This window comes from Cervus elaphus, chromosome 18 (genome assembly GCF_910594005.1).
Source record: "Cervus elaphus chromosome 18, mCerEla1.1, whole genome shotgun sequence".
NCBI classification, from domain to species: domain Eukaryota; kingdom Metazoa; phylum Chordata; class Mammalia; order Artiodactyla; family Cervidae; genus Cervus; species Cervus elaphus.
In genome coordinates this window covers 118,794,403-118,818,838 of record NC_057832.1, presented here as the reverse complement: position 1 = coordinate 118,818,838, position 24,436 = coordinate 118,794,403, and the positions used below count along the sequence as shown (strand labels likewise).

At 56.7% G+C, this 24,436-nt stretch overlaps 2 protein-coding genes across 3 annotated transcripts; both read left to right on the top strand.

The window, feature by feature from the left end:
• The first annotated feature begins 54 nt into the window (after positions 1-54).
• On the top strand, positions 55-5,367 carry LOC122674832 (histone H2B type 2-E1). 2 transcript variants are annotated; one of them, XM_043873406.1, is made up of 3 exons: positions 55-684; positions 2,680-2,904; positions 5,097-5,367. In XM_043873406.1, the coding sequence occupies exons 2-3, from the start codon at positions 2,773-2,775 to the stop codon at positions 5,331-5,333; spliced, it is 369 nt and encodes a 122-aa protein (XP_043729341.1). In that variant the 5' UTR covers positions 55-684; positions 2,680-2,772; the 3' UTR covers positions 5,334-5,367. The 2 variants fall into 2 exon arrangements, with proteins under 2 accessions (XP_043729341.1, XP_043729343.1); XM_043873408.1 differs by having other exon boundaries at positions 55-753; positions 2,740-2,904.
• Positions 5,368-7,401: 2,034 nt separating this feature from the next.
• IQCA1L (IQ motif containing with AAA domain 1 like) lies at positions 7,402-24,340 on the top strand. The gene is made up of 19 exons (XM_043871820.1): positions 7,402-7,412; positions 8,127-8,454; positions 9,706-9,825; positions 10,110-10,295; positions 12,875-12,946; positions 14,315-14,520; positions 15,295-15,379; positions 15,804-15,926; positions 16,080-16,155; positions 16,495-16,601; positions 19,298-19,381; positions 19,477-19,532; positions 20,217-20,299; positions 20,465-20,572; positions 21,185-21,384; positions 21,845-21,931; positions 22,192-22,369; positions 23,093-23,331; positions 23,740-24,340. Exons 1-19 carry the CDS (start codon positions 7,402-7,404, stop codon positions 23,842-23,844), a joined length of 2,454 nt encoding a protein of 817 aa, XP_043727755.1. The 3' UTR covers positions 23,845-24,340.
• The last annotated feature ends 96 nt before the right edge of the window (positions 24,341-24,436 follow it).

Below are 24,436 nucleotides of genomic sequence, written 5' to 3'. Positions count from 1 at the left end.
AGCGGGAGTCAAAGGGCTGGGTGCAAGCTGAGGACTGTCCGCGGGCACTGGGAGAACTCCCTTCTGATTTGAACTCATGCCTTTACTTAGGCCAGTGGTTCACAGACATTAACGTGCGTCAGAATCACCTGGAAGACTCATTGAATCACAGACTGCTGGGTCTCACTCGGAGTTTCTGATTGAGTAGGTCTAGGTGAGACCAGGAATTAACATTGCTGAGAGCTCCCCAGCGCTGCTGCTGCTGTATTCCTGGTGGGATACAAGAAGTTTTGTTATGTTAACCCATCCACAGCCTTAATTTTCATTAGCGCTGTATCCATTTTAATAATATGTCCAAGCCAGGGCTTTGCATAGCATCCAGCCTTTGTGCCACCAGGCTTCCTGCTTCCTTCACCTCTGAAATCTTAGCGACCATCCCTGTTTCCCCCGGAGGGGAAACATACACAGCTGTGGTTTCTCAGTGCTCACTATAGTCCAAGACAGTAAAATACAAAAAAGTCCCAGATGGTGTCTAAACCCCTGAGGAGCTCGCGATCTAATGGGAAAGCCAGTAAGACAGAAAAGGGCATAAATCAGGTGCCAAGTTGTAACTTAGATGGTAGGTTACACAGGAGACCTTAAAAGGAGGGAAGTTTCTCGTGAGGAGCTGCCCAGAAAGCTGGGATCGGTGCTGTAACTTGAAAGGTGAGTAGGGTCTTCTCAGATGGCCATGGAGTCCCAGAGCTGCCCTGGGCAGAGGGAACAGAGTATCAGGTGAGTGCCTGCAGCTTAGCCCGAGATTCCAAGGCTGGAGTGAGGGACTCCACTCCAACTCCACCCTGTGACCCCCAGGGGCCTGGCCTGGCTGCTTTGCACCTCAAGGCGGGGGCCCAGAGAAAAATGGCTCATCAGTCTGCCTTGAGTGTCCAGAGGCTTGGTTAGGAGGATAATGGGAACAGAGATGAAGAGCTGCTACTTTGGCCAAGGGAGGGCCTGGTTGTGTGAAGAACTCCTGCTGAAGTCTGTTGGGGTCTCCAGGGCAGCGGGAGGGGGCTCCAGGCCTGGAGGAAGGGAACGCAGTAGGCTGGTCAGCTTGTCCAGGAAAAAGGCCAGCCTCAACATTTTTTTTTTTTTTTCAGCCTCAACATTTTAAAAAATGTTTAAAAAATCCCACAAAATACACATTTCTACAAGCGCCTAAAATCAGTGCCTTGCTTTGGATCGAGAGTCACCCTCCTGCTCCTCCAACCTCTGGCACGCAGCCACAGCTGAATGATGGGGACTGGGGGTGTGGGGGCTTGGTGAGGTGCGGGTGCTCGGGCCCGCCTATGGCAGGTGATGCTCATTTGGCTCCCCACCTCTTTATTGGGAAAACCCTCTTCTCCCCACAGCCTGGGCTTATCCCATTGCTCTCAATTTCCTTAACCACAGCATTCAAGGACTTGAAATCCTCACACTAGGTGCAAAGCGAGACCACCTTCTTTGCAGAATAGCACCTTTTCTCCTGCTTCCCTTCACAGCTCACTCCATCAGGGGCCTCATGTTCACGGAGAGCACCCCGTGTTTCTCACTCCGGCTTCCTCCAGTCCGCCTTCCCTGACACCCTCCCTGTCAGGCCCTCCCAGCTGTGATTCCTGCTGCCTTCACCTGTCTGGGCTCAGGTTCTGCTCCATTTTGTGCTGTTAGTTCAAGCCTCCCTGAAACCACACCCACTGATTTCTTTCTCCCTTTCCTCCCAACTAAAATCTCCTCCCTCCCTAGTTAAGTTGTACCCATCCTACCAGGGGCTTCCCAGGTGGCACAGTGGTAAAGAATCAGCCTGCCAATGCAGGAGACACAAGAGACCTGGGTTTGGTCCCTGGGTGGGGAAGATCCCCTGGAGAAGGAAATGGCAAGATCAAGTATTCTTGCCTGGAAAATGCTATGGACAGAGGAGCCTGGCAGGCTACAGTCCATGGAGTTGCAGTCGGACACGACTGCACGCACACACATGTCCTACCAGACCAGCTTCAAATCCCCGTTTGTTTCCTGAAGCCAGAGTTTTCTTCTTTTTTTAAATCAATTGTGTACTTCTATAGCCTATCTTTAAAAAAAAAATATATATATATATACACACACACACACACACACACACACTAAGCTTTTTCCGAACTCTGTTCCACACACTTTTACCCTTTCACCCTTCCCTGATGGTTTCCAGCGAACCAGTCTTATCTCTCCAGCTAAACTGTAGGCCCTCAGAGAAGGGGGGAGGGGTTTCCCTGGTGGCTCTGATGGTAAAGAATCTGCCTGCAATGCAGAAGACCCGGGTTTGATCTCTGGGTCAGGAAGATGCCCTGGAGAAGGGCGACCCACTGCAGTGTTCTTGCCTGGAGAATTCCATGACTGAGGAACCTGGCAGGCTACAGTCCCTGGGGTCACAAAGTGAATGAATAACACTAGTACTTGGGGGGCGGTGCTGGGGGCCTTGTGTTACTCCGACGCTCTCCAGCACTCAGCCATCCATACGAGCACACGGGTGACTTACACGTGTGTTATAAGTATTTTGGGAGATAGAAGGGTGGGGAAGGGGGCTGGTGGAGGCTTATTCAGAGAGAGAACCCTGGGGGCAGTGGAGAGGAAGGAGCAATTAGGCTCTTTCAGGATTAACGCAGAGCATGTTTTGAATTGGGTTGGGCCCGGCCCCACCCCTGCGCCCAGGTGCTGGCCCCTAGCCCCTCCAGGTGGACGGGCAGCTGACCTCTTAAAAATTCGCCCAAGACGTGGGAGGAGGCCGCCGGGAAGACCAGGAGGATGAGCGCTGAGCACGGACAGCTGCAGCAGCCTGGGGGCCGGCGAGGCCGGAGTCCTGGGGACAAGAAGTCCAGAAGGCGCAGCCGGCGCAAAGAAACCTACTCGATGTACATCTACAAGGTGCTCAAGCAGGTGAGCGTGGGGGGGCCACCATGGGCGTGGGGCGGGGGCTGGCGAAAGCCTGGGAAGGGCCTGGATGGAGTTCAGGCCGGGGCACCGTTCACTCCCAGCACGGACCCCCCACGCCCCTCTTGTGGGGTCGCTTTTCATCTCAGAGGCCCGGGGGCCCGCTCAGTGTCCATCCTGCACCTGTGGGCAGAAGGCGGTTCAGACATGCTCCCACCCTGGTCCAGAGGCTACACAGGGCTCTGGGGCAGACAAAACAGTCATGTGGGACCTTAGGTGGGACAGTTTAAGTGAAGGAAGTCCCCAGGAAACTGCAGGGCTGACGGTGATCAGGCACCCGACGTGCGGGCCCAAACAAGAGGACGAGTTAGCTGTGGCTGGAGGGAGGAGTGGCTCCAGTGAACTGCGGTCTTGGGGGAGCTCCCCAGGTGGGCGGCGCTCCGCCTTTGAGGGGCTGAGGGGTTGGTCCACCTTACAGATAAGGAACCTAAGGTACTAAGGGCTCAGCGGGGTGACTGGGTCACATGACCTGAGAGCAGTGGAGGTTACCCCAGCCCCCCAGCCCTGGCCAGCCCTGACTCTGGGTGAGCCCCAACCCTAACCCACACTCAGCCTCCCAGCGCACCTGTGAGGACCGCCTACTCCTGGGACTCACGCAGACACCAAAGGGCACCCATCCGCTGTGTCTGATGGACCCGGGGCACCTGGCCTCGAACGCTCTGCCCCGCTCAGTGAGCTGGGCCCGGCAGTGAGCTGCCTGCGCTGGGTCTCCCCTCACCTGCCTGAGTCTCACCACTGTGAGACCAGACCTCAGACATGGACCTTGTCTCCAGTCTGAAATCCCATAAGCTGAATCCAGTTTGAGTGACTGGACGGCTGGGGGTCTCCGGGAGCGCTCTCACGGGGTGGGCCCTGCACCCACGTGGACGGGCCAAAGGGCAGCAGGGGAGAAGACTCCGGGGTCCCAATGAAAGTGGGGTGGGAGCCCGTGTTAGTGGGCCCCCTGCAGCTTAGCCTAGCTTTTCGGCTTCAAAGTTGTGAGGGCAGCATTGGGGCAGGACTTGGCTCCCCGAAGAGAGCTGCTGAGCGGGTCCTCCCGGGTCGAGGGGGGGCCACTGCCCCGGTCACCTCGAGGGGAAGAGGATGTGATGACCAGGGTCCGGCTCAGGTTTCCCGCTGTCAGATCCGTGGCCCCCAGAGGCTGTGCGGAGAGGGAGCGGCCGGGCCAGAAGCCAGGGTGTTCGTTCACCTCCACCACTGGCCTGACATGTATGTCGGCAGTCACTTCCCTCCCACTTTGCAGAGAAATGGGCTTCCCGGGTGGCTCACACGGTAAAGTGTCTGCCTGCATCTCGGAAGACCCCGGGTCAGAAAGATCCCCTGGAGTAGAGTACTCTAGTACTCTTGCCTGGAAAATCCTATGGATGGAGGAGCCTGGTGGGCTACAGTTCATGGGGTCACAAAGAGTCGGACGCGACTGAATGACTTCACTTTACTTTTACTTTTTGCAGAGAAATGGTGTCTGCCTGCTTACGTGTTAGGATTGTTATAAGGTCCCTCCCGTTTGTTTTACTGGGGATCACCTAGTTAAAAAGCTGGTGTGAAAAAAAAAAAAAAAAGCTGGTGTGACAGAAGAGGAAACAGGCTCAGAGGAAAGTGCCTCATCCAAGGTCCCACAGGGACTCATGGGACAGCCCCAGATCCCCGTCTCCTCACTCCCAGTCTGCCGTGGAGAGTGTGTCCTAGGTGGGCCCTTTCTGGAAAATAATCTGGTTAACGATCTACCAAGTTATGTGCACCAGCCCTCTAGGAACTTCTAGGAACAATCCAGCTTGCTTGTACAAGTGTCCAATGTTCAAAGACATGTATTTATTATAAAACGATGTAATAGCAAAAAGTAAAGCATACCCACTAAATGTCCCTGAAGAGAGGGATGGTGATATAAACTATGATGCATCCATGGTACGAAATGCTGTGCAAGTGCATTAATAGAAAAAGAAAGAAAAAAAAAAGAGGCAGCATTCCTTATCTCTTGCAGTTGGGAGAAACTTCTTTTTTTTAACTTGGATACAGTAGTAACCTGTCTGGCCTCTGGAAAGAGGGTGATGAGGTGGCTTTGTGGTCCCCAACTTGGGGGTGGGGCTTGCGGCATCAGGCAGAGCCCCCCTGTTAACAGACTGCTCCTGCTGCTTCCCCAGGTCCACCCCGACATCGGCATCTCCTCCAAGGCCATGAGCATCATGAACTCGTTTGTGAACGATCTGTTTGAGCGGCTGGCCGGCGAGGCCGCCCGGCTGGCCCAGTACTCGGGCCGAACCACACTGACGTCCCGGGAGGTCCAGACGGCCGTGCGTCTGCTGCTGCCTGGAGAGCTGGCCAAGCATGCTGTGTCCGAGGGCACCAAGGCCGTGACCAAGTACACCAGCTCCAAGTGACCCGGGGCCCGACCCTAATAAAGGCTGCACTGCTCTCCTGTGTGGTTCTGATTTCAAAAAGGGATGCGTGGAGGTGAGGTGTGGTGTGGGGCAGGGTGTCCCTACTTGTCACGCCCCTGAGATGGAAAAACACTTATGCATACCTCATACCTCTTAAAATCTGCGTTCTGGGTGGGGCCCACGGGTGACATGTGACACTTTGTAAATGTACAGCATTCTTGTTCTTAGGTGACATGAGGGACAACCTAGTCTGGGTTAGAATCCTGAGTCTGCCACTGGCTGTTTCCATCACGCCCTCTCTGGGCCTGAAATTCCACGTGCATCCCTCCTTTAGGACGGAGTTCTGTGAGGCCATTTCTAGAAGACTATTATTTTTGTCCTGTGCTGGGCACACGGGCTACACAGATCTACAAGATACAAAAACGAAGGCCCAAAGCTTCAAAGTAACCTACTGGGATCTCAAAGATGTTTTTATTTTCCCCTATGGTTTTCTTCCCCTTAATTTCGGAACAAGTTGGTGAGAATGTTTTTGAGACTCCTAACTTTTCTTCTCCCATTTTATTTTGTTTTCAGTTCCCAACCAGGAACTGAAACAAATTGGTGAGAGAAAAAAATGCAAAAATAGTACCATAACCACTTGTACATCCTGCACCTAGATTCACGACATAACACATGACCACATTCTCCTTTTCTAATTCAGCCTCTGCTGCGGTGGAGTGAAGGGCTGGCTGGGACTGCGTGAACAGCCCAAAATACTTTACGTTCCCTTTGTAACTTCAGGTTCATATATTGAAAAGACTTGCTGTAACGATGGCTGAACTGTGACCCGACATATGTCATGCATGTGTCCTCCTCTGTCAAGCCTACAGTGGAGATGCCACCTGGTGAGAACTAATTATCCACGCTTTTGTCCCACAGCAGGAAAAAGACTGGCTCAGGAGACCTAGCCCGGAAGCTCAGCTCCTCCCTACTCCCACTGTGTTTATACTCCTTGCTACTCTAGGCGTGATTCACAGGCCAGCAGCTTCTGTAACACCCTGGGAGCTTGTTAGGAATGCAGAATCCTGGGCCCCAGCTCAGAGTGCTGAATGGGAATCTGCATTTTGGCAAGGTCCTTGCAAGCTCTGGGGACAGGTGGATTCCTCTCCCGATCCTCTTTGCCTCTGTCTCTCTCCCGCCGCCGTCCTTTGCCCCCTGCCTTATATATTTATTCAGACGTTCCCCACTTGACACTGAGCCAAAAGCTTACCCCAGCAGACCCGAGCCAGGCTGATATGCTTTGAATTTTCCAAAGAATGTCCTCGCAAGCCTGAAGCAGTGATGGGGAAACCCCCAGAGAGCTCAAAAGGAGCCCAAAACCACCACTGAGTCCCACCCACTACTCCTTGCAGCGTCATTCTTTACACAGGTACAGCTCACTCGAACCACGTGAACTGAGGTCAGACCCCAGGGGAACAGGCGTGTTTGTGCTCACGTAAAGGGGGAAGCATGGGGACGTCCCTGGTGATCCAGTGGGTAGGACTCTGCGCTTTCACTGCCGTGTGCCTGGGTTCAGTTCCCGGTTGGGAAACTAAGATTCCACAAGCCGCGTGAACCCAGGCCTGCCAAGCCCAACTCCTGCCCCTTTGCCCCTGCGGTGCAGTCATACACGAGCGTCAGGAGGCTGGGCCTGGTCTCCAGCCGAGAGGACAGCTGGACGAACACCTTTAAGGACTAACAACCACCCAGAGCCTCACAGTCTACAGGGTGACGTCAAACAAAGCCCATTCTTTCATTTAATCCTCGCAAGGGAAGTAGCTGCAGCTGACCCGGCTGTCTGCCCTGGCCAAGGCTTGCTACAAGGGAGCCCACGCCCCCTGGCATGCCACCTCCAGGGTGTCCTCTGAGATAAGCGTCCCCAATCCTGTACCTGCACCCCCGCCCCTCACAGCCTTAGAACTTTGAGACAATGGGACAGAACCCTTAAAACTGGGCTATTCTGGCTTTGTGGAGCGGAGTCCGGGTGGAACCACAGGCATTCTGTGGATTCCAGGACCGGCTCATAAAGTTCAGAGTAGAGTTGGGCACCATGTCGGAGGCGTGAGTGAAGGAGGGGAGAGCCAAGGGCATGGCGCCTCCCTGGTCCTGCAGCCAGGCAGCTGGGGACAAGGCCGGTGTGGGGGTGCTCCTGAGGGCCGGCCCCACCTGGACCCCAGACACTCATACAGCCACCCTGGCCACTCCTGCCTGTCTGTGCTCAGGTTTCCCTCAGGCTACTGATTCCAGAACAGTCCCTCCATGCAGTACCCTTCTCTACAGTTCACCCTCACCCCCACTTCCAGCCCACCATCTTAGACCTTTGCAACATTGCTGGGGGTCCCTCCAGCCTGGAGGGACCAGCCACAGACTCCAAAAGGCCCCTCCCTTGGCAGGAGGTCCTCAGGGCGGTGCCCATTCGCCACCCTCCTTGCTCCTCCCTGGGTGGGCTCCAGCCCCAGGAGCCCCCGTCCCTCAGCTTCTAAGCCTCAGGGGGTCTGACTGGGGCCACCATCTCAGTTCCCTGAAGGCCTCTCCCTTCCCGGGACTCCCCCTCGGGGCCATGAGTCTCCTTAGCATCACACCTTCTGGGACCTTGAATTCAGGTCTTCAGGCGCCTCAAGGGACCTCACCCCTCCCCCTCCGCCCTTGTTCTTCTGAGGCTCAAGGTGCCCCCTGCCGGCCCCCCTCCCCGCCTTGAGGCTCAGGGCGCCCCCTCCTCGCCCCCTTCCCCGTCCTCTGAGACTCAGGGCGCCCCCTGCCGGCACCCCCCCCTAGAGCTTACCAGCGCCTCTGGGACTCCTCCCACCTGATCTTGGAAGAGCTGCTGGACCAGGAGTCGCTGCTGGGGGAAGCTGTTCCCGACCGCGAGCGGCAGTCCTTCCAGTACCGGCTCTCCTCGCTCTATCTGTACTACCTGGGGCTGCTGCGCCGCTTCGACACCCTCTACGACCAGATGGTGCAGCCGCAGAAGCGGCGGCTGCTGCGGCGGCTGCTGGACAGTGTGGCCTGCCGCGTGCTGGAGCTCAAAGACGATCTGGTTCGCGCCGACCTGTGTGAGACCCACTGCCTGGACCAAGTGCTGCAGGACTTAAAGCTCACCCCGGTGCGCGGGCTGCTCAAGCACTGCGCCCACCCCAGCTCGGGGGGCGGGGAGCTGGGGGGAGGGCTAGCCTTGATCTCCCCTTCCTTGTGGAAGCAAACCAAGCCCCAGCCAGCTGGGAGTAGGGGCGGCCTTGACTTTCCTCGGACACCCCAGGCCTTGGGGCATCATCTGCAAGGGAAGGCGGGCAGGGCAGATCGGACGATGGGGTTTGGGAAGTTCACGCACCATAGTTAGGAGGTGTGACTTCCCTGGTTGTCTAGCAGTTGAGAGTCTGCCTGCCAATGCAGGGGACATTGGTTCAATCCCTGCTTTGGGAAGATTCCACATGCCATGTGGCAGCTGAGCCCATGAGCCACCAGGACTGAGCCTAGAGCCTGAGCTCCCCAAGAGAAGCTACTGCAATGAGAAGCCTGTGCACCCCCAACTAGAGAGTAACCCCCATTTGCAACAAGAGAAAGCCTGTGTGCAACAACAAAGACCTAGCATAGCCAAAAATAAATAAATAAATAAATCTAAAAAAAAAAGTAGTTAAGGGTGGCGGGGGAGTCAGGCTGGAAGCTCTGTCTGGCTCGGAGGAGCCATGAACCCCATTGCACGGGATTGCTGGAAAGGGTCCCCTGGAGGCTTGTTCCTCAAAGTGTGGTCCACAGACCAGCAGCGTCAGCATCACCTAGGAGCTTGTTAGAGATGCAGAATCTCTGGCTGCACCCCAAACCACTACCCTGTCTCTGTGTTTTCACAAGACCCTCAGGGGATGTCTGTGCATCAGCAAGTCCCAGGGCACAGCGCTTCTGCACTGGCCTCCAGACCACCCTGAGGTCAGGGCTCCCTGTTCCACGTCTAAGGTGGACTCAAAGTTTCCCCTACTAGCTGCCTGAGACCCAGCTGTGGACTTGAAAAAACAGACCTCCAGGCCCTGCCATTCTGATGTGGTTGCCCAGGGAGGGCCTAGGAGCCTGCATTTTAAGAGCTTGGGTCCCAGTTGATTCAGATGTACAGCTAGGACTGGGACCACTGCCCATTACCTACCCTGATCCTTCAGAATCCAACTCTAGCCACGTGACAGGGTCAAAGGAAGAGGGGAATGAGTCTTGGGGCGATCTGCCCAAAGTCTGTACATTTCGCACCCTGGAGCTCTAGGATGGAGGAAGCCAGGCCCAGGGGTATGTATGCAGCTGAAAGCAGTAATGGGTTGGCCAAGAGGGTCTGGAGTTTTATTCCCAACTCTTCTTCTCCTGTGTTGCCCCAAAGGCAGACCTGGAGGTTCCGATTCCCAAGTATTTCGAGCTGGAGCAGTCCAGCATCCTGAAGGACCGTGAACGCATGCTGGTGGAGCTGCTGTCCAGATTGAAGCCAGAGATCTCAGAGGGGGTGAGTCAGGGAGACACCCCCCGCCCTGGAACAGAGCTCCCTGCTTCAGGACGCGGAGGCCCCGTCCTGCCCTCCACCACCTTGGAGAGCGCTCTGGGTAATCCTGGCCCCCTCACGGCTGCGCTGTGCTCCTCGTAACCTTCCCACACCAAGGCAGAGACACACGACTTGGGCACCTCACTGCCCTGGAACATACCCCCAGCGTGTTTTTGGGGGACTGGTCTCCCAGCTGGAGATGGCAAACCCTCCCTTGTTTCCTCCCCCTTTGCTCCTGCTGTGGCCAGAGCTTTCCAATGTTAAGCCGGACTGAGGCCATAATCCTACTGCAAAAGGCAGAGCGGGCCAGGCAAGGCAGGCTCCGGGCCACCTTCATGCGGGAGATTCGGAAAGAGGAGGAGCGAGACCGGAAGATTCGGGAGGAAGGTCGGTTCAAGTTCAGTCAGGATGAAGCAGCCATCACCATACAGAAGGTAAAACCCCCCCACCCCCCACACCAGGCACCCTGGAGGAAAGTCATCTCCTCTAGGAAGCCTTCCTGGCTCAGCAATTGATGACAGAAACACAGGTGCTTGGATTCTGCTGCCCCACAACTAGATGTTAAACTAGGGACCTTCATTGGTAATAAACATGTATCTTATTCATTATTTGTTCTCCATCTCCCCCAAAAGACTTGAAGTGGGATGCCATGAAAGCCCCTCAAACAGAAGGATAATTAAAATCAGAGGAGAAAGGAAATTCTCTGGCAGTCCAGTGGTGAGGACGCCTCATTCTCACTGCCAAGGACCTGAGTTTGATCCCTGTTCAGGGAACTAAAATTCCACAAGCCACACGGTGCAGCCAAAAATTTAAAAAATAACAATAATAAATAAAAATTTAAAATTAGGGGAGAAAGATCCATAATGCAGCAGCAGAACAGAGTAGACGATCATCCCAAAAACTTGTAAGACGGTGAAAAATTAGTCACAAAAAATTTTCCGGCCTACTATATCCTTTTGCTTTTCTGTCTATTCATTTTATGAATTTTTGAGAGTTTGATATTGAAAGTGAGTGAAGTGAAGTCGCTCAGTCATGTCCGACTCTTTGCGACACCATGGACTATAGCCCGCCAGGTTTCTCTGTCCATGGAATCTTCCAGGCAAGGATACTGGAGTGGGTGCCATTTCCTTCTCCAGGGGATGTTCCTGACCCAGGGATCAAACCTGGGTCTCCCGCACTGCAGGCAGACACTTGACCGTCTGAGCCACCAGGGAAGCTCCAGCTAAAAATCTTAGTTTATCTACTTAAAAAAAATAGTTGTAATATGTAGTGGAACCATATGTAACTCTCTTCTGTATTTTCCAAGTCTCCTGTAAATGTTATCATTCTGTCATAACTGAAAAAATAAAAAAGAAAGGCAAATAAATGAATCATGAATTGTAGCCTGAGCCTCCGGGCAGCTGAGGCAAAAGGAAGCACGATGAAGAATATGGAGTCTGAGAATTGATGACTCCAGGTGTCTTCGGGGTCTGGGCCGCCCGAGGTCACCCTTTCATCACACACCCTCCCACCTCACTACAGAACACCCAGCTCCATCTCTAGGTGCCACCCCTCCCCCCCCCAACCTGGGGGGCGGATTTCCCCCCAGGTGCTGCTAAGCCGGCTCACAGGGGGGCAGTGCTTACCTGCTTGATAAGATGGGAGGTGCCCTAGAGAACGCCTCTAGGGCAGGAAGGCCCAGGACTGCTGACCTGGGGCTGCTGGAGCTTTCTCTCTTAAGTCAGGCTCCTCTCCCATCTTCTATCAAGTCCTAGAGCCTCAAAAACTTCTGTTCCCCAGCCCAATACAGGAGACTTAGAACTTCTCCCCCCAAACCCAGAGCAAACCAGCCAACTAGCAGACAGCAGCCCTGAGAACAGACGTCCCCTCCAACCGAGATAGATTTTCAGATTGCAGGGGACTTGGGCTGGGGTGCTGTGCATCCGGTTCCCAGGTCTGGCTGCCCCAGGAGTGAACAGGGGGTCCTCGCCCTCGGGGCTCACTGAAACAAGCCTTTGGAGAAGGAGGGTCAGCCCCAAACCTGGAGCATCCTCCCCCAACCCGAAAGTCAAAGCGAGTCCTTTTGTCCCTGTCTCCAGACATCGAGGGTATGGAAACACTGCATCCCAGGTCCCGGGTTCCCCACTGCCCTCATCAGAGGGGAGACTGTGTGAGGCCCTTAGTTATCAGGGGTCTTTCGTGTGCTCGTCATGGGAGCAGGAAGACAAAGCCAGGACAGGAGCCTGCCCACAAAACCTGCCCTCTGAGGCTCTGTCTCAGTCAAACTACCAGGCGAGGCACTGGCCCTGCCTCCCTCTTTTCTCCTCCCCAGGGCACTGGGTTGTCCACAGGCCCAAGAGTAGCCGGGAGAGGAGCCCTGGGTGAGGAGTCAGGAAACCAGGCCTTGGTCTCGGCTCTGTGCCGAACGGCCCTGGGACCTGGGAGAGGCCATGTCCCATCTCTGGCTTCAGTTTCCCTGTGACATGTAGGAATTAATTAGGGGAGCTGCATGGTCTCAACAGCACCCAGGTCTATGGGCCTGGGTGGAAACAAGCTTTTACTCTAAATGCTGTAAGTATGCTGAAAAGTGAGAGTGGGGAGGGCTTCTCAGAGGAGGTAGAATCTGAACTCTGATTTGTGCCTCAAAAGCTACAGCAGATTAGGGACTTCCCTAGTGGTCCGTTGGCTAAGACTCTGCATTCCCAATGCAAGAGGCCCAGGTTTGATCCCCGGTCGGGGAACTAGATCCCATGTGCTGCAACTAAGAGTTCACCTGCCACAACTAAGAAAATAAATATTTTTAAAGGCAGGTTAGAAGGTGGAGATGAGACGGAGGGAATTCCTGGGGGTTTCTGAGAGTGCCGGGCATCTGGGTGCAGACTGGCCCCACCCTGTCTGGGCTATCTCTGCTCAGGGGTCAGTGGCCAGTGATCTGTATCCTAGAGGTGCCCTCCCCAGAGCTCTGCCCCCTACCCTGCATCCCAGCAGAAAGGCAGTGTGGGGAGTGTCCAGGCCCATGTGTCTGTCCCCCCAGGTGTGGAAGGGTTACCTGCAGAGGAAACGCACTCAGCAGGACCGGCGAACCGAGATGGAGTTCATCGGCATGGTGAGCGTCCCGCCTCCAGCCCTGTGCACACCTCCCTCCACTGAGGACTGGGGAAGGGGGGTCTGGGGACCTTGGTGGAAGGTCAGCAGAAAGCCACTGCCAAGCCACGTCCCTTCCCGCTGCCACCCTCCCTCCCAGAGCCCTTTGGAAGGAAGTCACACATGGGGTGGGGAGAGGGACGGTGGATCAGGGCATCCTGTCCCCTGGCCCATGATGGAGCTGGCAGGAGAGGCTGCAGGGGGTGGGCCCCGCAGCGGCACCAGGCCAGTTCCCAGGGCCAGTGGGTTTCCTGCAGCCTCTGTGAGAAGCACGTGGGGGGCCCAGTTGGGATGAGGACACACCCCCTTCACCCCAGAGCCTTTGGAGGCGGGGCACAGGCTCCCCTCTCGCTCTGGGATCCCCGGCTCCCTCCTCTCCTCTGCCCTGCAGGCAGAATGACTAAGTGTGAACTGGGTGACAGGGGCATGAATGTGCGTGGAGGGTGGGGGCGAGGAGCATGGGCAGGAAGGGGTGAGGGTGCAGGCAGGGAAGACAGACCGGAGCCCGCTGCTCTGCGGTGGTCGGCCCCCAGCTGGTTTCTGCTGACTTAGGAGAGGAAGCCACCACGGAGTGAGGTTCTGAGATCCTCAGAGGGCGCTTGGCCCTGGGCAGAGCCGCAAAAGCTTGGCCTATAAGGGGAGATTGGAGGAGGGACTGGGAGGGGGTGCTGGGGTTCGGGGCAGAAGGATTGGAGACCAGGGCTGGGATGGCCGCTCCGAGGAGGCTGGGGGCTTCAGAAGGAGGGAGGCACTGGGTGGCCCCACGTGGGAGCGGAGGTCGGAGCTCGCTGATGACATGGGCAGCCGGACCCCAGGAGACTAGGGCTGGGTCGGGTCTTGGTTGGGGTGGGGGGGTGGTGGGGGCAGGGGGCCATGGCACGACTGGTGGGTGAGGAATGAGCCCGGCCGCCCGGGCCCATCAACAGTGTGAGCTCAGCGTTTTCAGTAATTGTCTCTGCGCAGAGTGATATTTAAAATACATTTGGGAGCCAATGAGGCGGGAAAGTGGCTGCGGAGCGGCTGCCAACACGGGCGCTGGGCGTGGGGGTGGGGCTGGGGCCGGAGGCTGGGGGGAGGGGGGGCACGGGTGCTGGGGGAGCGGGCGGGCTTGGGGAGGGGGGGGCAGCCCGGATGCATCTAGCAAACTCATTATCAGAGTAATTTACACAGACGAGTTTCAGGCTCCAAACACAATTTCTCCTGATGCAGTCAAGCCCTGTTGTTCCGCGTGGGTGTGTGTGCGCGCGGAGCTCTGTGCGGGGATGGGGGGGGTTGCTGGGGCGCCCCACTCCCACCCCTGAGCCCCTCGCCTCCCGGTCCACGTCCCCAGCTCCCCTCGGCCAGCGCGGCGGAGCCCATGGGCGCCGCGTCCCAGGCCAGCCTCGGGGCGGATATGCGCAGGCTCCGGCAGACGGAGAAGGAGGAGGAGTTCCAGCTGGCCGTGGTGAAGGCCCACGACCACCTCAGGGAGCTGGAGGGGCCCGACATGAAGGAGAAGATGAAGGAGCAGATCCGACAGTGGTTCATCGAGTGCCAGTCAGTGTCCGCAGCCTCCGCAGACCCGCCCCCTCCCCCACCACGGACCCCCCTCTTGCCCTCCTCACCCCACCCTGGCTTAGCCCCGAATCCCTGACATGCTGCTGACGCACTGGGTGTAAATTCGGGGCCCCCAGCCTAAGGGAACAGCTCCACACACGACTTCCTGCTTCCCCAGATGGCAGAGAAAATGGCAGAATAAGATGGGAAAGTGTCCAGGGACACTCCCTACTCTATTCTGTAAGGATCCACTCCCTCCCCCTCTCCCTCTGTCTTCCTTGTCCTTCATCTTTCTCCATCGTCCTCTCCATCCATCCACCCATCCACGCATCCATCCACCTGACCGTCCACGCATCCATCTGTCCACCCCTCCGTCCATCCACCCGTCTATCTACCCATCCATCATCCATTTATCCTTCTGTTCCTCCACCCATCTGTCCATCCATCCATGCATCCATCCCCCATCTGTCCACCCATCCATCATCCATTTATCCTTCTGTTCCTCTGCCCATGTGTCCATCCATGCATCCATCCACCCACCCATCCATCCACCTATCCATCCACCCATCCATCCATCCACCCATCTGTCCATCCATCCATGCATCCATCCCCCCATCTGTCCACCCATCCATCATCCATTTATCCTTCTGTTCCTCCACCCATCTGTCCATCCATACACCTATCCATCCACCCATCTACCCATCTGTCCATCCACCTTTCCGTCCACCCATCCTTCCATCCATCCATCTCTCCGACCATCTTATGTCCATTTAGTGCCCTCACCGGCCGATTCCCTGATTATCCAGACGAGTCTTTAGGTGGATCCTCACTGATCTTTGCAGACAAGACTCCAGAACAGGTACCCTGGAGGTGGGAATAGAGGCCTTTCTGTGTTAGGTGGAATCTGAGGTTAGAGAGAGTAACCTGCGTGTCAGCTGAGGGTGGTGGGGGTTGGGGGAGAGGACGCAGATGTGGTGGAGGAGGGGGTCCCCAGAAGGAGCTGGAGGAGGCCCCCTTGGTCAGAGAGAGGCAACGTGTCTGATGAGAGCACTGTGACTCCAGGTCCCCACCTCCATGGAGACTCCTGGGGAGAGCAGCAGCTCTGAGCAAGCACCCACCCGCTCAGTTGAGCCCCTTTCTTCCTGGACCCTCAGCGCCTGGATCCCACCAGTGACACGAGGCCTTGGGAATCCTGGGTCCATCCCTAGCTCAGGCCCCGGGGTTCTCTGGCTTGTATCAACCCCCTCGGTCTTCCACGAAGCATCTTCCTGTGTCTGTCACAGGTGAGGATGGAACTGGAGGTGCAAGTCCAGGAGAACAAAAAAAAGGAGCAAGAGAAAAATAAGGAGAAAGAAAAGGAGGGAAAAGAGAAAAAGAAGAAGAAGGGAGAAAAGACCAAGAAGGGAGTAAGGCACCGCCTGGAGCCACGGACCAAGGGGGCAGGGGCACGGAGTCTCAGAGAATTCCCAGCGGGAGGCGGGTCTGGGAGGATCAGGCCCAGATGCCCGGAGGTGATGCGCGGAGGTGAGGGCTTCGAGCGGAGGATGTCTCTGTTCTAGGAAGCAGACACGATGCTTAGGGCACTGCCTTCCAGATCCATCCCTGCAATTAACGCCGGCCACAAGGAGTACACGAGTGAGCGCAGGGGGCCGGTCAGGCCTGTGGGCTCTTGGTCCCCGGGAGAGTGGGCCCGTGCCACGTGTGGGGGGCTTGGGGACGTGGGGGTGACAGCCGAGGGGAAAAAGCCGAGGAGGAGAGGGATGTGAGGTGTGCTCCCTGGGCTTTGGGTCTGAATCCTGTGGCCACAGGTCTTGGGATCAGGCCTCGCTCTGCGGTCTGGGTGGAAGTGCCAGGCAGCTCGGTGAGAGGAGAGCTGGGCCAGCGTGTGTGCATGCACCTGTGAGCGTCTGTGTGCACATGAGTGTGAGTGTGTGTGTACGTCTGGATCCTGGACACACACCCCTGCACCGGCAGATCTGTGGAAGAACCGATTTGACAGCCTCTTTCCCAGCCAGAGTTTTGACTCCGAGACCCTCAAGTTGGAACAGAGGAAAGACGTGGAACAGGAGATCCGCATACAGGTGAGTGTTCCTGCGGGACCCCCAAGGATCAGGCTCCATCCTTGCTGCCCACCAGCCCCCGGCCCGCCAGCCTCTGCAGCACCCTGCCTCTAGGCACCACCTGCCCAGCCTAGTCCTGGCTCCGTCTGGGTGCATCTTGGTCCCCGGGGTCCTCTGACACAGCCCTGAGGGAGAGGGTCATGAGGGGCTCTGCACCAGGGTCATACCCACCGTCCTCTACCCACCCTGTGCCACCCACCGTGGGAGCATTGGATCACACAATCTTTCCAACAACGTGTGAGACAGGCGCCTTGATTTTCTTGACATCACAGGTGAGGAAACAGGCTGAGAGGTCATGAAATTGCTCAAGGTCACGCAGACTATTTAATTTATTTGGCCTCATTGGATCTTAGTTGCAGCCCTTGAGACGTTTCGTTGCAGCGTGGACTCTCTAGTTGTGGGTGGGGGTCAGTAGTTGTGGGCCACAGCCTAGTTGCTCTGTGGCATGCGGGATCTTCATTCTCTGATCAGGGACTGAACCTGCGTCCCCTGCATTGCAAGACAGATTCTTAGCCACAGGACCAGCAGGGAAGTCCCCCACGCAGACTTTAAACAGTGGATCTGGGGCTTGAGCTGAAGGCAAAGGAGAAAACGATATATATACCCATTTGAATGCAGAGTTCCAAAGGATAGCAAGGAGAGATAAGAAAACCTTCCTCAGTGAACAATGCAAAGAAATATAGGAAAACAATAGAATGGGAAAGACTAGAGATCTCTTCAAGAAAATTAGAGATACCAAGGGAACATTTCATGCAGAGATGGGCACAATAAAGGACAGAAATGGTATGGACCTAACAGAAGCAGAAGAGATTAAGAAGAGGTGGCAAGAATATACAGAAGAACCATACAAAAAAGATCTTCATGACCCAGATAACCACGATGGTGTGGTCACTCACCTAGAGCCAGACATCCTGGAATGCGAAGTCAAGTGGGCCTTAGGAAGTGTCACTTTAAACAAAGCTGGTGGAGGTGATGGAATTCCAGTTGCGCTACTTCAAATCCTAAAAGATGATGCTGTGAAAGTGCTGCACTCAATATGCCAGCAAATTTGGAAAACTCAGCAGTGGCCGCAGGACTGGAAAAGGTCAGTTTTCATTCCAATCCCAAAGAAAGGCAATGCCAAAGAATGCTCAAACTACCACAAATTGCACTCATCTCACACACTAACAAAGTAATGCTCAAAATTCTCCAAGCTAGGCTTCAACAGTATGTGAACTCTGAACTTCTAGATGTTCAAGCTGGATTTAGAAAAGGCAGAGGAACCAGAGATTAAATTGCTCATATCCGCTGGATCATCAAAAAAGGAAGAGTTCCAGAAAAACATCTACTTTTGCTTTATTGACTATACCAAAGTGTTTGACTGTGTGGATCACAGCAACCTATGCAAAATTCTTCAAGAGACGGTAACACCAGGCCATCTGACCTGCCTCCTGAGAAATCTGTATGCAGGTCAAGAAGCGACAGTTAGCACTGGACATGGAAGAACAGACTGGTTCCAAATAGGAAAAGGAGTACGTCAAGGCTGTATATTGTCACCCTGTTTATTTAACTTACATGCAGAGTACATCATGAGAAATGCTGGACTGGAAGATGCACAAGCTGGAATCAAGATTGCTGGGAGAAATATCAATAACCTCAAATATGCAGATGACACCACCCTTACGGCAGAAAGTGAAGAAGAACTAAAAAGCCTCTTGATGAAAGTGAAAGAGGAGAGTCAAAAAGTTGGCTTAAAGCTCAACATTCAGAAAACAGATCATAGCATCTGGTCCCATCACTTCATGCAAATAAATGGGGAAACAAGGGAAACAGTGAGAGACTTTATTTTTGGGGGCTCCAAAATCACTGCAGATGGTGACCACAGCCATGAAATTAAAAGACACTCCTTGGAAGAAAAGTTATGACCAACCTAGACAGCATATTAAAAAGCAGAGACATTACTTTGCCAACAAAGGTCCATCTAGTCAAAGATATGATTTTTCCAGTAGTCATGTATGGATGTGAGAGTTGGACTATAAAGAAAGCTGAGCATTGAAGAATTGATGCTTTTGAACTGTGGTGTTGGAGAAGACTCTTGAAAGTCCCTTGGACTGCAAGGAGATCCAACCAGTCCATCGTAAAGGAGATCAGTCCTGGGTGTTCATTGGAAGGACTGATGCTAAAGCTGAAGCTCCAATACTTTGGCCACCTGGTGGGAAGAACTGACTCTTGGAAAAGACCCTGATGCTGGGGAAGATTGAAGGTGGGAGGAGAAGGGGATGACAGAGGATGCAATGGTTGGATGGCATCACTGACTCGAAGGACATGAGTTTGAGTAAACTCCGGGAGCTGGTGATGGACAGGGAGGCTTGGCGTGCTGCAGTCCATGAGGTCGCAAAGAGTTGGACACGACTGAACTGAACTGAACTGGGGCTTGAACTGAAAGCTGACTGGCTTCATCCTCGGAGCTTCTGCCCACGTGAATGCCAGGCTCAAGCATGAGCAAGATGTGGGTCAGGGTTGGGACATTCCTAAAGAACCCTCCACCCCCACCAGCTGCCATTGCTGGGCTGGGCTGGATCTTCCCTGAGGGCCCCCTGACCCCGACTTCATCCTCAGCCTCCTACTTGTCCTCCCCAAGCCCTGGTCACCCCATCACACCCCCTGCTGGCCCCCAGGTGGATGATCTGATGCGTCAGGAGCTGAAGAACCTGAGGCTGGCCGTGGACAGGGAGGAGACGAGACCCATGAAGCCTCCGAAGGCAAGACGAGGGGCTGGGGCTGAAACAAGGCAGGGCGCTCGGGCGGGGGAGGCAAGGAACAGAAGACCACTGCCTGTGTGTTTGCTTTCTACCAGAAGAAGGCGGGCAAGAAACCTGGGAAGAAGAAGGAAAAAGACCTGACCCCAGACAGGTAGCAGAACCCGCACTTCACTGGGGGTGGTGGAGCGAGCCCTCGTCCAGGACAGATCTGACTTTGGGGCCTGGCTCTGTGGCTGTGTGACCTGGGGGAAATCACTTAACCTCTCTGAGTCCCTGCCCCGCCAGACTCACGGGAGAGCCGTGAGGATGAACTCAAGCACAAGAAAGTGCTGTGAAAGTGGAGATTCAGGATGAGGTGTGAGCAGAGCATTGTTCCAAACGCTCCCTGCTTCCCGTGTCTCCTTCCTTCCCCACTTGCCCACCACCCCTGGGCATCCCAGTCTGGGGCGTCAGAGGCCTTGCCAGTGGTCCCCTTCTACTCACTCCTGGTGCCAGCTGCGTTCATGGCCAGCCCCGCCCCCCAGCCTCCCGAGTGCGTGTACATCTTCCATGTGGTTTCTAGGAAGAGGCCAGGTGTCACCCACGTTGGGTCTCAGAGGGCGCTGATCCTTTCTCACACGCCACTCAAACCCCGGGGCACCCGGCTGGGGTACGCTGCCGTCTGGGCCAGCGGGCCAGCGTCGTGCCTTCCGATGCTGCCTGACCGCAGGAAGGTGGACAGGATGCCGCTGGCGAGTCCCCCTTGCCCCCGCTGCTCCTGCCTGCAGCACCGCCCCCACCAAACTGTGTCCCTTCGCTTTTGTCCTGGGCACCCCCCTGCGCCATGCTCTGCCAGGCCCATGGACTCCCTGTTTGAAGAGCTCGTCGTCTTAGGCCTTCTAAAGAAGAGCGAGACAGTGCCTTTGAAAGACTACGTTGGTGAGACCTTCCCCCCAGCGCCTGCCCTCCGGGCGGGACCGAGGAGCGGTTCCCCTGGCCATGGCCATCCCCAAAGCCGACTGCCACCCCTGCCGTGACCCTTCTCCCCATGTGTCCTGCCCCAGTGGCTGCCACTCACCGGCTGCGCCCCCCTCCCCACCCCAGGTGACTGCCTCTACCTCGGATCGGCCCTGAACTTGGCAAACAAGCTGCCTATGCCCTCCCTGGCTGACATCCGGCAGAACGTGGCCTTGTATGCGATTCTGCGGCTCGGTGAGAGGCCTGGCAGGGCCGCGCGGCGGGCGGTCCAGGCAGCTGTATCCGTCAGGGGCTTTGGACGCGTGTCGGGCTCCCCCCATGCCTTCCTCGGGCCCCCCCCCCAGAGGTCACACCCTGAAGCCAGGCAGGCCCTTGACCTGCTGAGGACCCCACATTTCCAGCCCCTCACTCAGCCCTGAGCAATCTCCCCTAGTCTGTCCTGTTCCTAGAAGACCAGCCCCCCACCCCCTGATACACACCAGAGCCTGGATCTTTCTGAAGGGCTTTGTCATACGCCCTTTAATTCCATTCCTTCAAAATCCAGGAGTGGAAACAGGTGGGATGGAAAGAAGAAAGGGCACTGGGAGGAGGGAGGCTCTCTTCTGAACACCCCTCTCTCCCCCCCAGGCCCCCCCTTCCCATGTAGCCCTTTGGAATTAGGCTTGCTAAACCATTAGGCGCCATCCAGGCTGCCTCTCCCGGGGGCATTGCCCAGGCCCTGGGGCAGAAGAGTGCAGCCGTGACCTGACCCTAGTCTTGCCCAGCCTGGGGCCCCTGACTTCCCCTGACTCAACGTCTCCACCCCCGGCCCCCTGCCAGCTCCTAGCCCCCCGTCTTCTCTCTCAGGCTCCCCAGATATACACTCCATGGCTCCCCTCATCCGCTCCATCCTCCTGGTGGGCCCCTCCGGTATGGGCAAGAAGATGCTGGTGAAGGCCGTGTGCACGGAGACCGGTGCCAACCTTTTCGACCTGTCGCCGGAGAACCTGCAGGGCAAATACCCTGGCAAGACTGGGGTGCAGATGCTGGTGCACATTGTCTTTAAGGTCTGGGAGTCTCCTGACGGCATCTCGAGTTCTCAAACTGTGACAGCAGAGCTGGGTGGGCTCGGCGGGGGGATGCGGGGTCACCCAGCTGCCCAGGTGGTGTCGTTTCAGGAGCTGGTGAGGTCTCCCCACCAGTCAGTCCCTGCTGGGAGTGTGTGGATTCCCGAAGCCCCAGTGATGGGGGAGGTGGGAAGGAAGTGGGAGGCAGGGAAGTTTCTTCTCTTGGCAGAGATGAAGCTGAACACATAGCCCCCACCCCGTACTGCCACCGCCCCCCTGGGGAGGGCAGGGACTCTGATGTGATGGGTGTTGGAAGGGCGCAGAGGTGGGGCTGGCAGGATGTGGGAACGGAGCCGGCCACTGACCGAGGACAGCCCTGACCCTGGGTTTGACCAGATGGGGAGGGGACCCTTCCCCCAAGGATGTCTGACCTCGGGCTTCTGTTCTCTGATGCATCCAGGTGGCTCGGTACCTACAGCCCTCTGTGATCTGGATTGGGAATGCGGAGAAGACTTTCTATAAGCGGGTCCCCAAAGACGAGGAGGAGGTGGGCAGAGCCCATGGGCAGGGCTTGCAGGCATGGGTGTGTTCACGTCACTCCAGACCTCACCCGCCACGTGGCCTCGGATGAGTCCTCCTGCCTTACTTCCTTATCCTTAAAGCGGGACCGACAGCCCCTCCTGTCTGCCCACCCCCCCACCCACCCACCCACCGCGGTCCTTGTGAGGATGAGCTCTGTGAATTAGAAGCCCGTATGATGTCCCTGGTCCCCACCCCTCCCCTCCCTCCCCACCTTTCCCGGAACAGATGGACCCGAAGCGAATAAAGAAGGACCTCACCAAGGCCCTGCGGCTGCTGAGTCCCGGGGACCGCGTGATGCTGATTGGGACCACCGACCGGCCACAGGTGGCCGAGATGAAGGGCCTTTGCCACACCTACGAACGCATCCTTCTCCTGCCTCGGCCCGATTACGCCTCTCGCTATGGTAAGGCCCCTTGCGACTGCGTGGACTGCAGCCCGCCAGGCTCCTCCGTCCGTGGGCTTCTCCAGGCCAGGATGCTGGAGTGGGTAGCCCTGCCCTCCTCCAGGGGATCTTCCCGACCCAGGACTTCCCTGGTAGCTCAGATGGTAAAAGAATCTGCCTGCAATGCAGGAGGTGCAGGTTCGATTCCTGGGTTGGGAAGATTCCCCTGGAGAAGGGAATGGCAGCCCACTCCAGTATTCTTGCCTGGAGAATCCCACGGACAGAGGAGCCTGGCAGGCTACAGTCTCCATGGGGTCGCACAGAGTCGGATACGACGGAGCGACTAATATTTTTTCACTTTTTTCACGGTGAGGCCAGGGAATGTGGGGTCAGGTCAGAGAAGGGGTCGAGGGACTGCCCTTGCCAAAGCTCCCCGCTTCCCCCATCGGCCCCTGCTCTGAGTCCTGACCTCCATTCCAGGTGCTCTGGGGGGATGGCTAGACAAGCCGCCCTGGGGCCTGGGGCCTGGGGCCTGGTGTGCCCGTGTAGACACGGGCGGGTCACTCAAGTCCTCGGAGTCTCAGTTGCCATGTTAAGTGGGAGGAAGATCCTTACCTCCCTGGGAGGAGGGGCGCTGCTGAATGCTGGGCGGCCCTCCAGAAGCACAGAGCTCCTCTGCAGACACGGAGGTGCCCACTGCCTCTCTCTGCCCCGTGTGCCCCCACCTCCCCCCACCGCACGCAGTGCTCTGGAGGCATATGATCGAGGCCCAGGGAGCCAAGGGGACCCAGCACCTGGACATCAGCGCCCTGGCCAAGGTGTCCGACGGCTACACGGCTGGCTGCATCCTCCAAGCCATCCAGGCGGTGCTGACCGAGCGGCGGCTCCTGCAGCTATCCAGGCGGCCCCTCCTGACCTCAGAGTTCCTGGGGCCCCTGGCGAAGCTGGACCCGGTGTACCGGGAGGAGGAGGAGTCCCTGAAGGTGAGGCTTTGTAGGGGGGGCAGGGTCAACAGCAGTGGGGGAGTCAGCCCTCTGAAGCCCACCCCCCAGGCCCATAGTGCACTTTGGACCCCTCCGTCTGCTCCCCAGGGAGCTCAGAAGGGAAGGACTCGTGGGCAGGGCCAGCTGGGCACCCGCAGCCACTGACCCCGGGGATGGCTGGAGGAGGACCAGGGCTGCAGGGCAGGGAGGAGGCCTCTCGCCCCTGACCGTGGCCCAGAGTATCTGGTGATGTGTGAGGGAAACCAGGGCTCTGGCAGGAACTCTAGGACCCCAGAGGAGATCAGAGGACCTGCGCGCGGAGGACTCAGATCCATCGGAAGGGAAGGGCGAGGTCAGCCAGCAGAGCCGAGAGTCTGACCCATTGCCTTCACCCTTCCTACAACCCAGGACTGGTACTTCAAGACCCCGCTGGGCAAGAAGAAGATGAAATTTCTCAAGGACCAGGACGCTGCTGAGGAAGCCAAGGCAAAGGAGAAGAAGAAGAGGAAGTGAAGCTGAGGCTGGGGTGCCTGAGATTAGGAGCAGGACGGGTGGGGCCCCACGGGCCAGGAGGGGGCTGGGGTGGAGCAGAGGTATAAATGGCCAGACGGCTCGGGGACCTGCTCTCTTGGTCCATTTCCGTGCTTCCTGCCCCTTGCTCTGTGCCCCTGCCCAGCTCAGGCTTGTTCGACTTCGTACCCACCCTCTCCCCACCCCCGGCCCGGCCGCTCACAAGCCGGCTCCGCTCTGCTTCCCAGACCCCTCTGACCCGCGCCTGGTGTCTTCACCCACTGTCATTCGCCACCCGCCACCTGGCTCCCCAGCTCTCTCCCTCCCCGAGGTGTTTCTGTGCGTGCCCCATCGCTTCGGTCGTGTTCGACCCTCTGCGACCCCGTGGAATGGAGCCCACCAGGCTCCTCTGTCCACGGGATTCTCCAAGCAAGCATATGCCGGAGTGGGTTGCCATTCCCTGCTTCAGGGGAATCTTCCCGACCCAGGGATTGAACCTGCGTCTCTGATGTCTCCCGCATTGGCAGGCGAGCTCTTTAGTACTAGGGCCATCTGGGAAGCCAGAGGTGTTTAAGGGAGAAAAATAGGAAAAGGA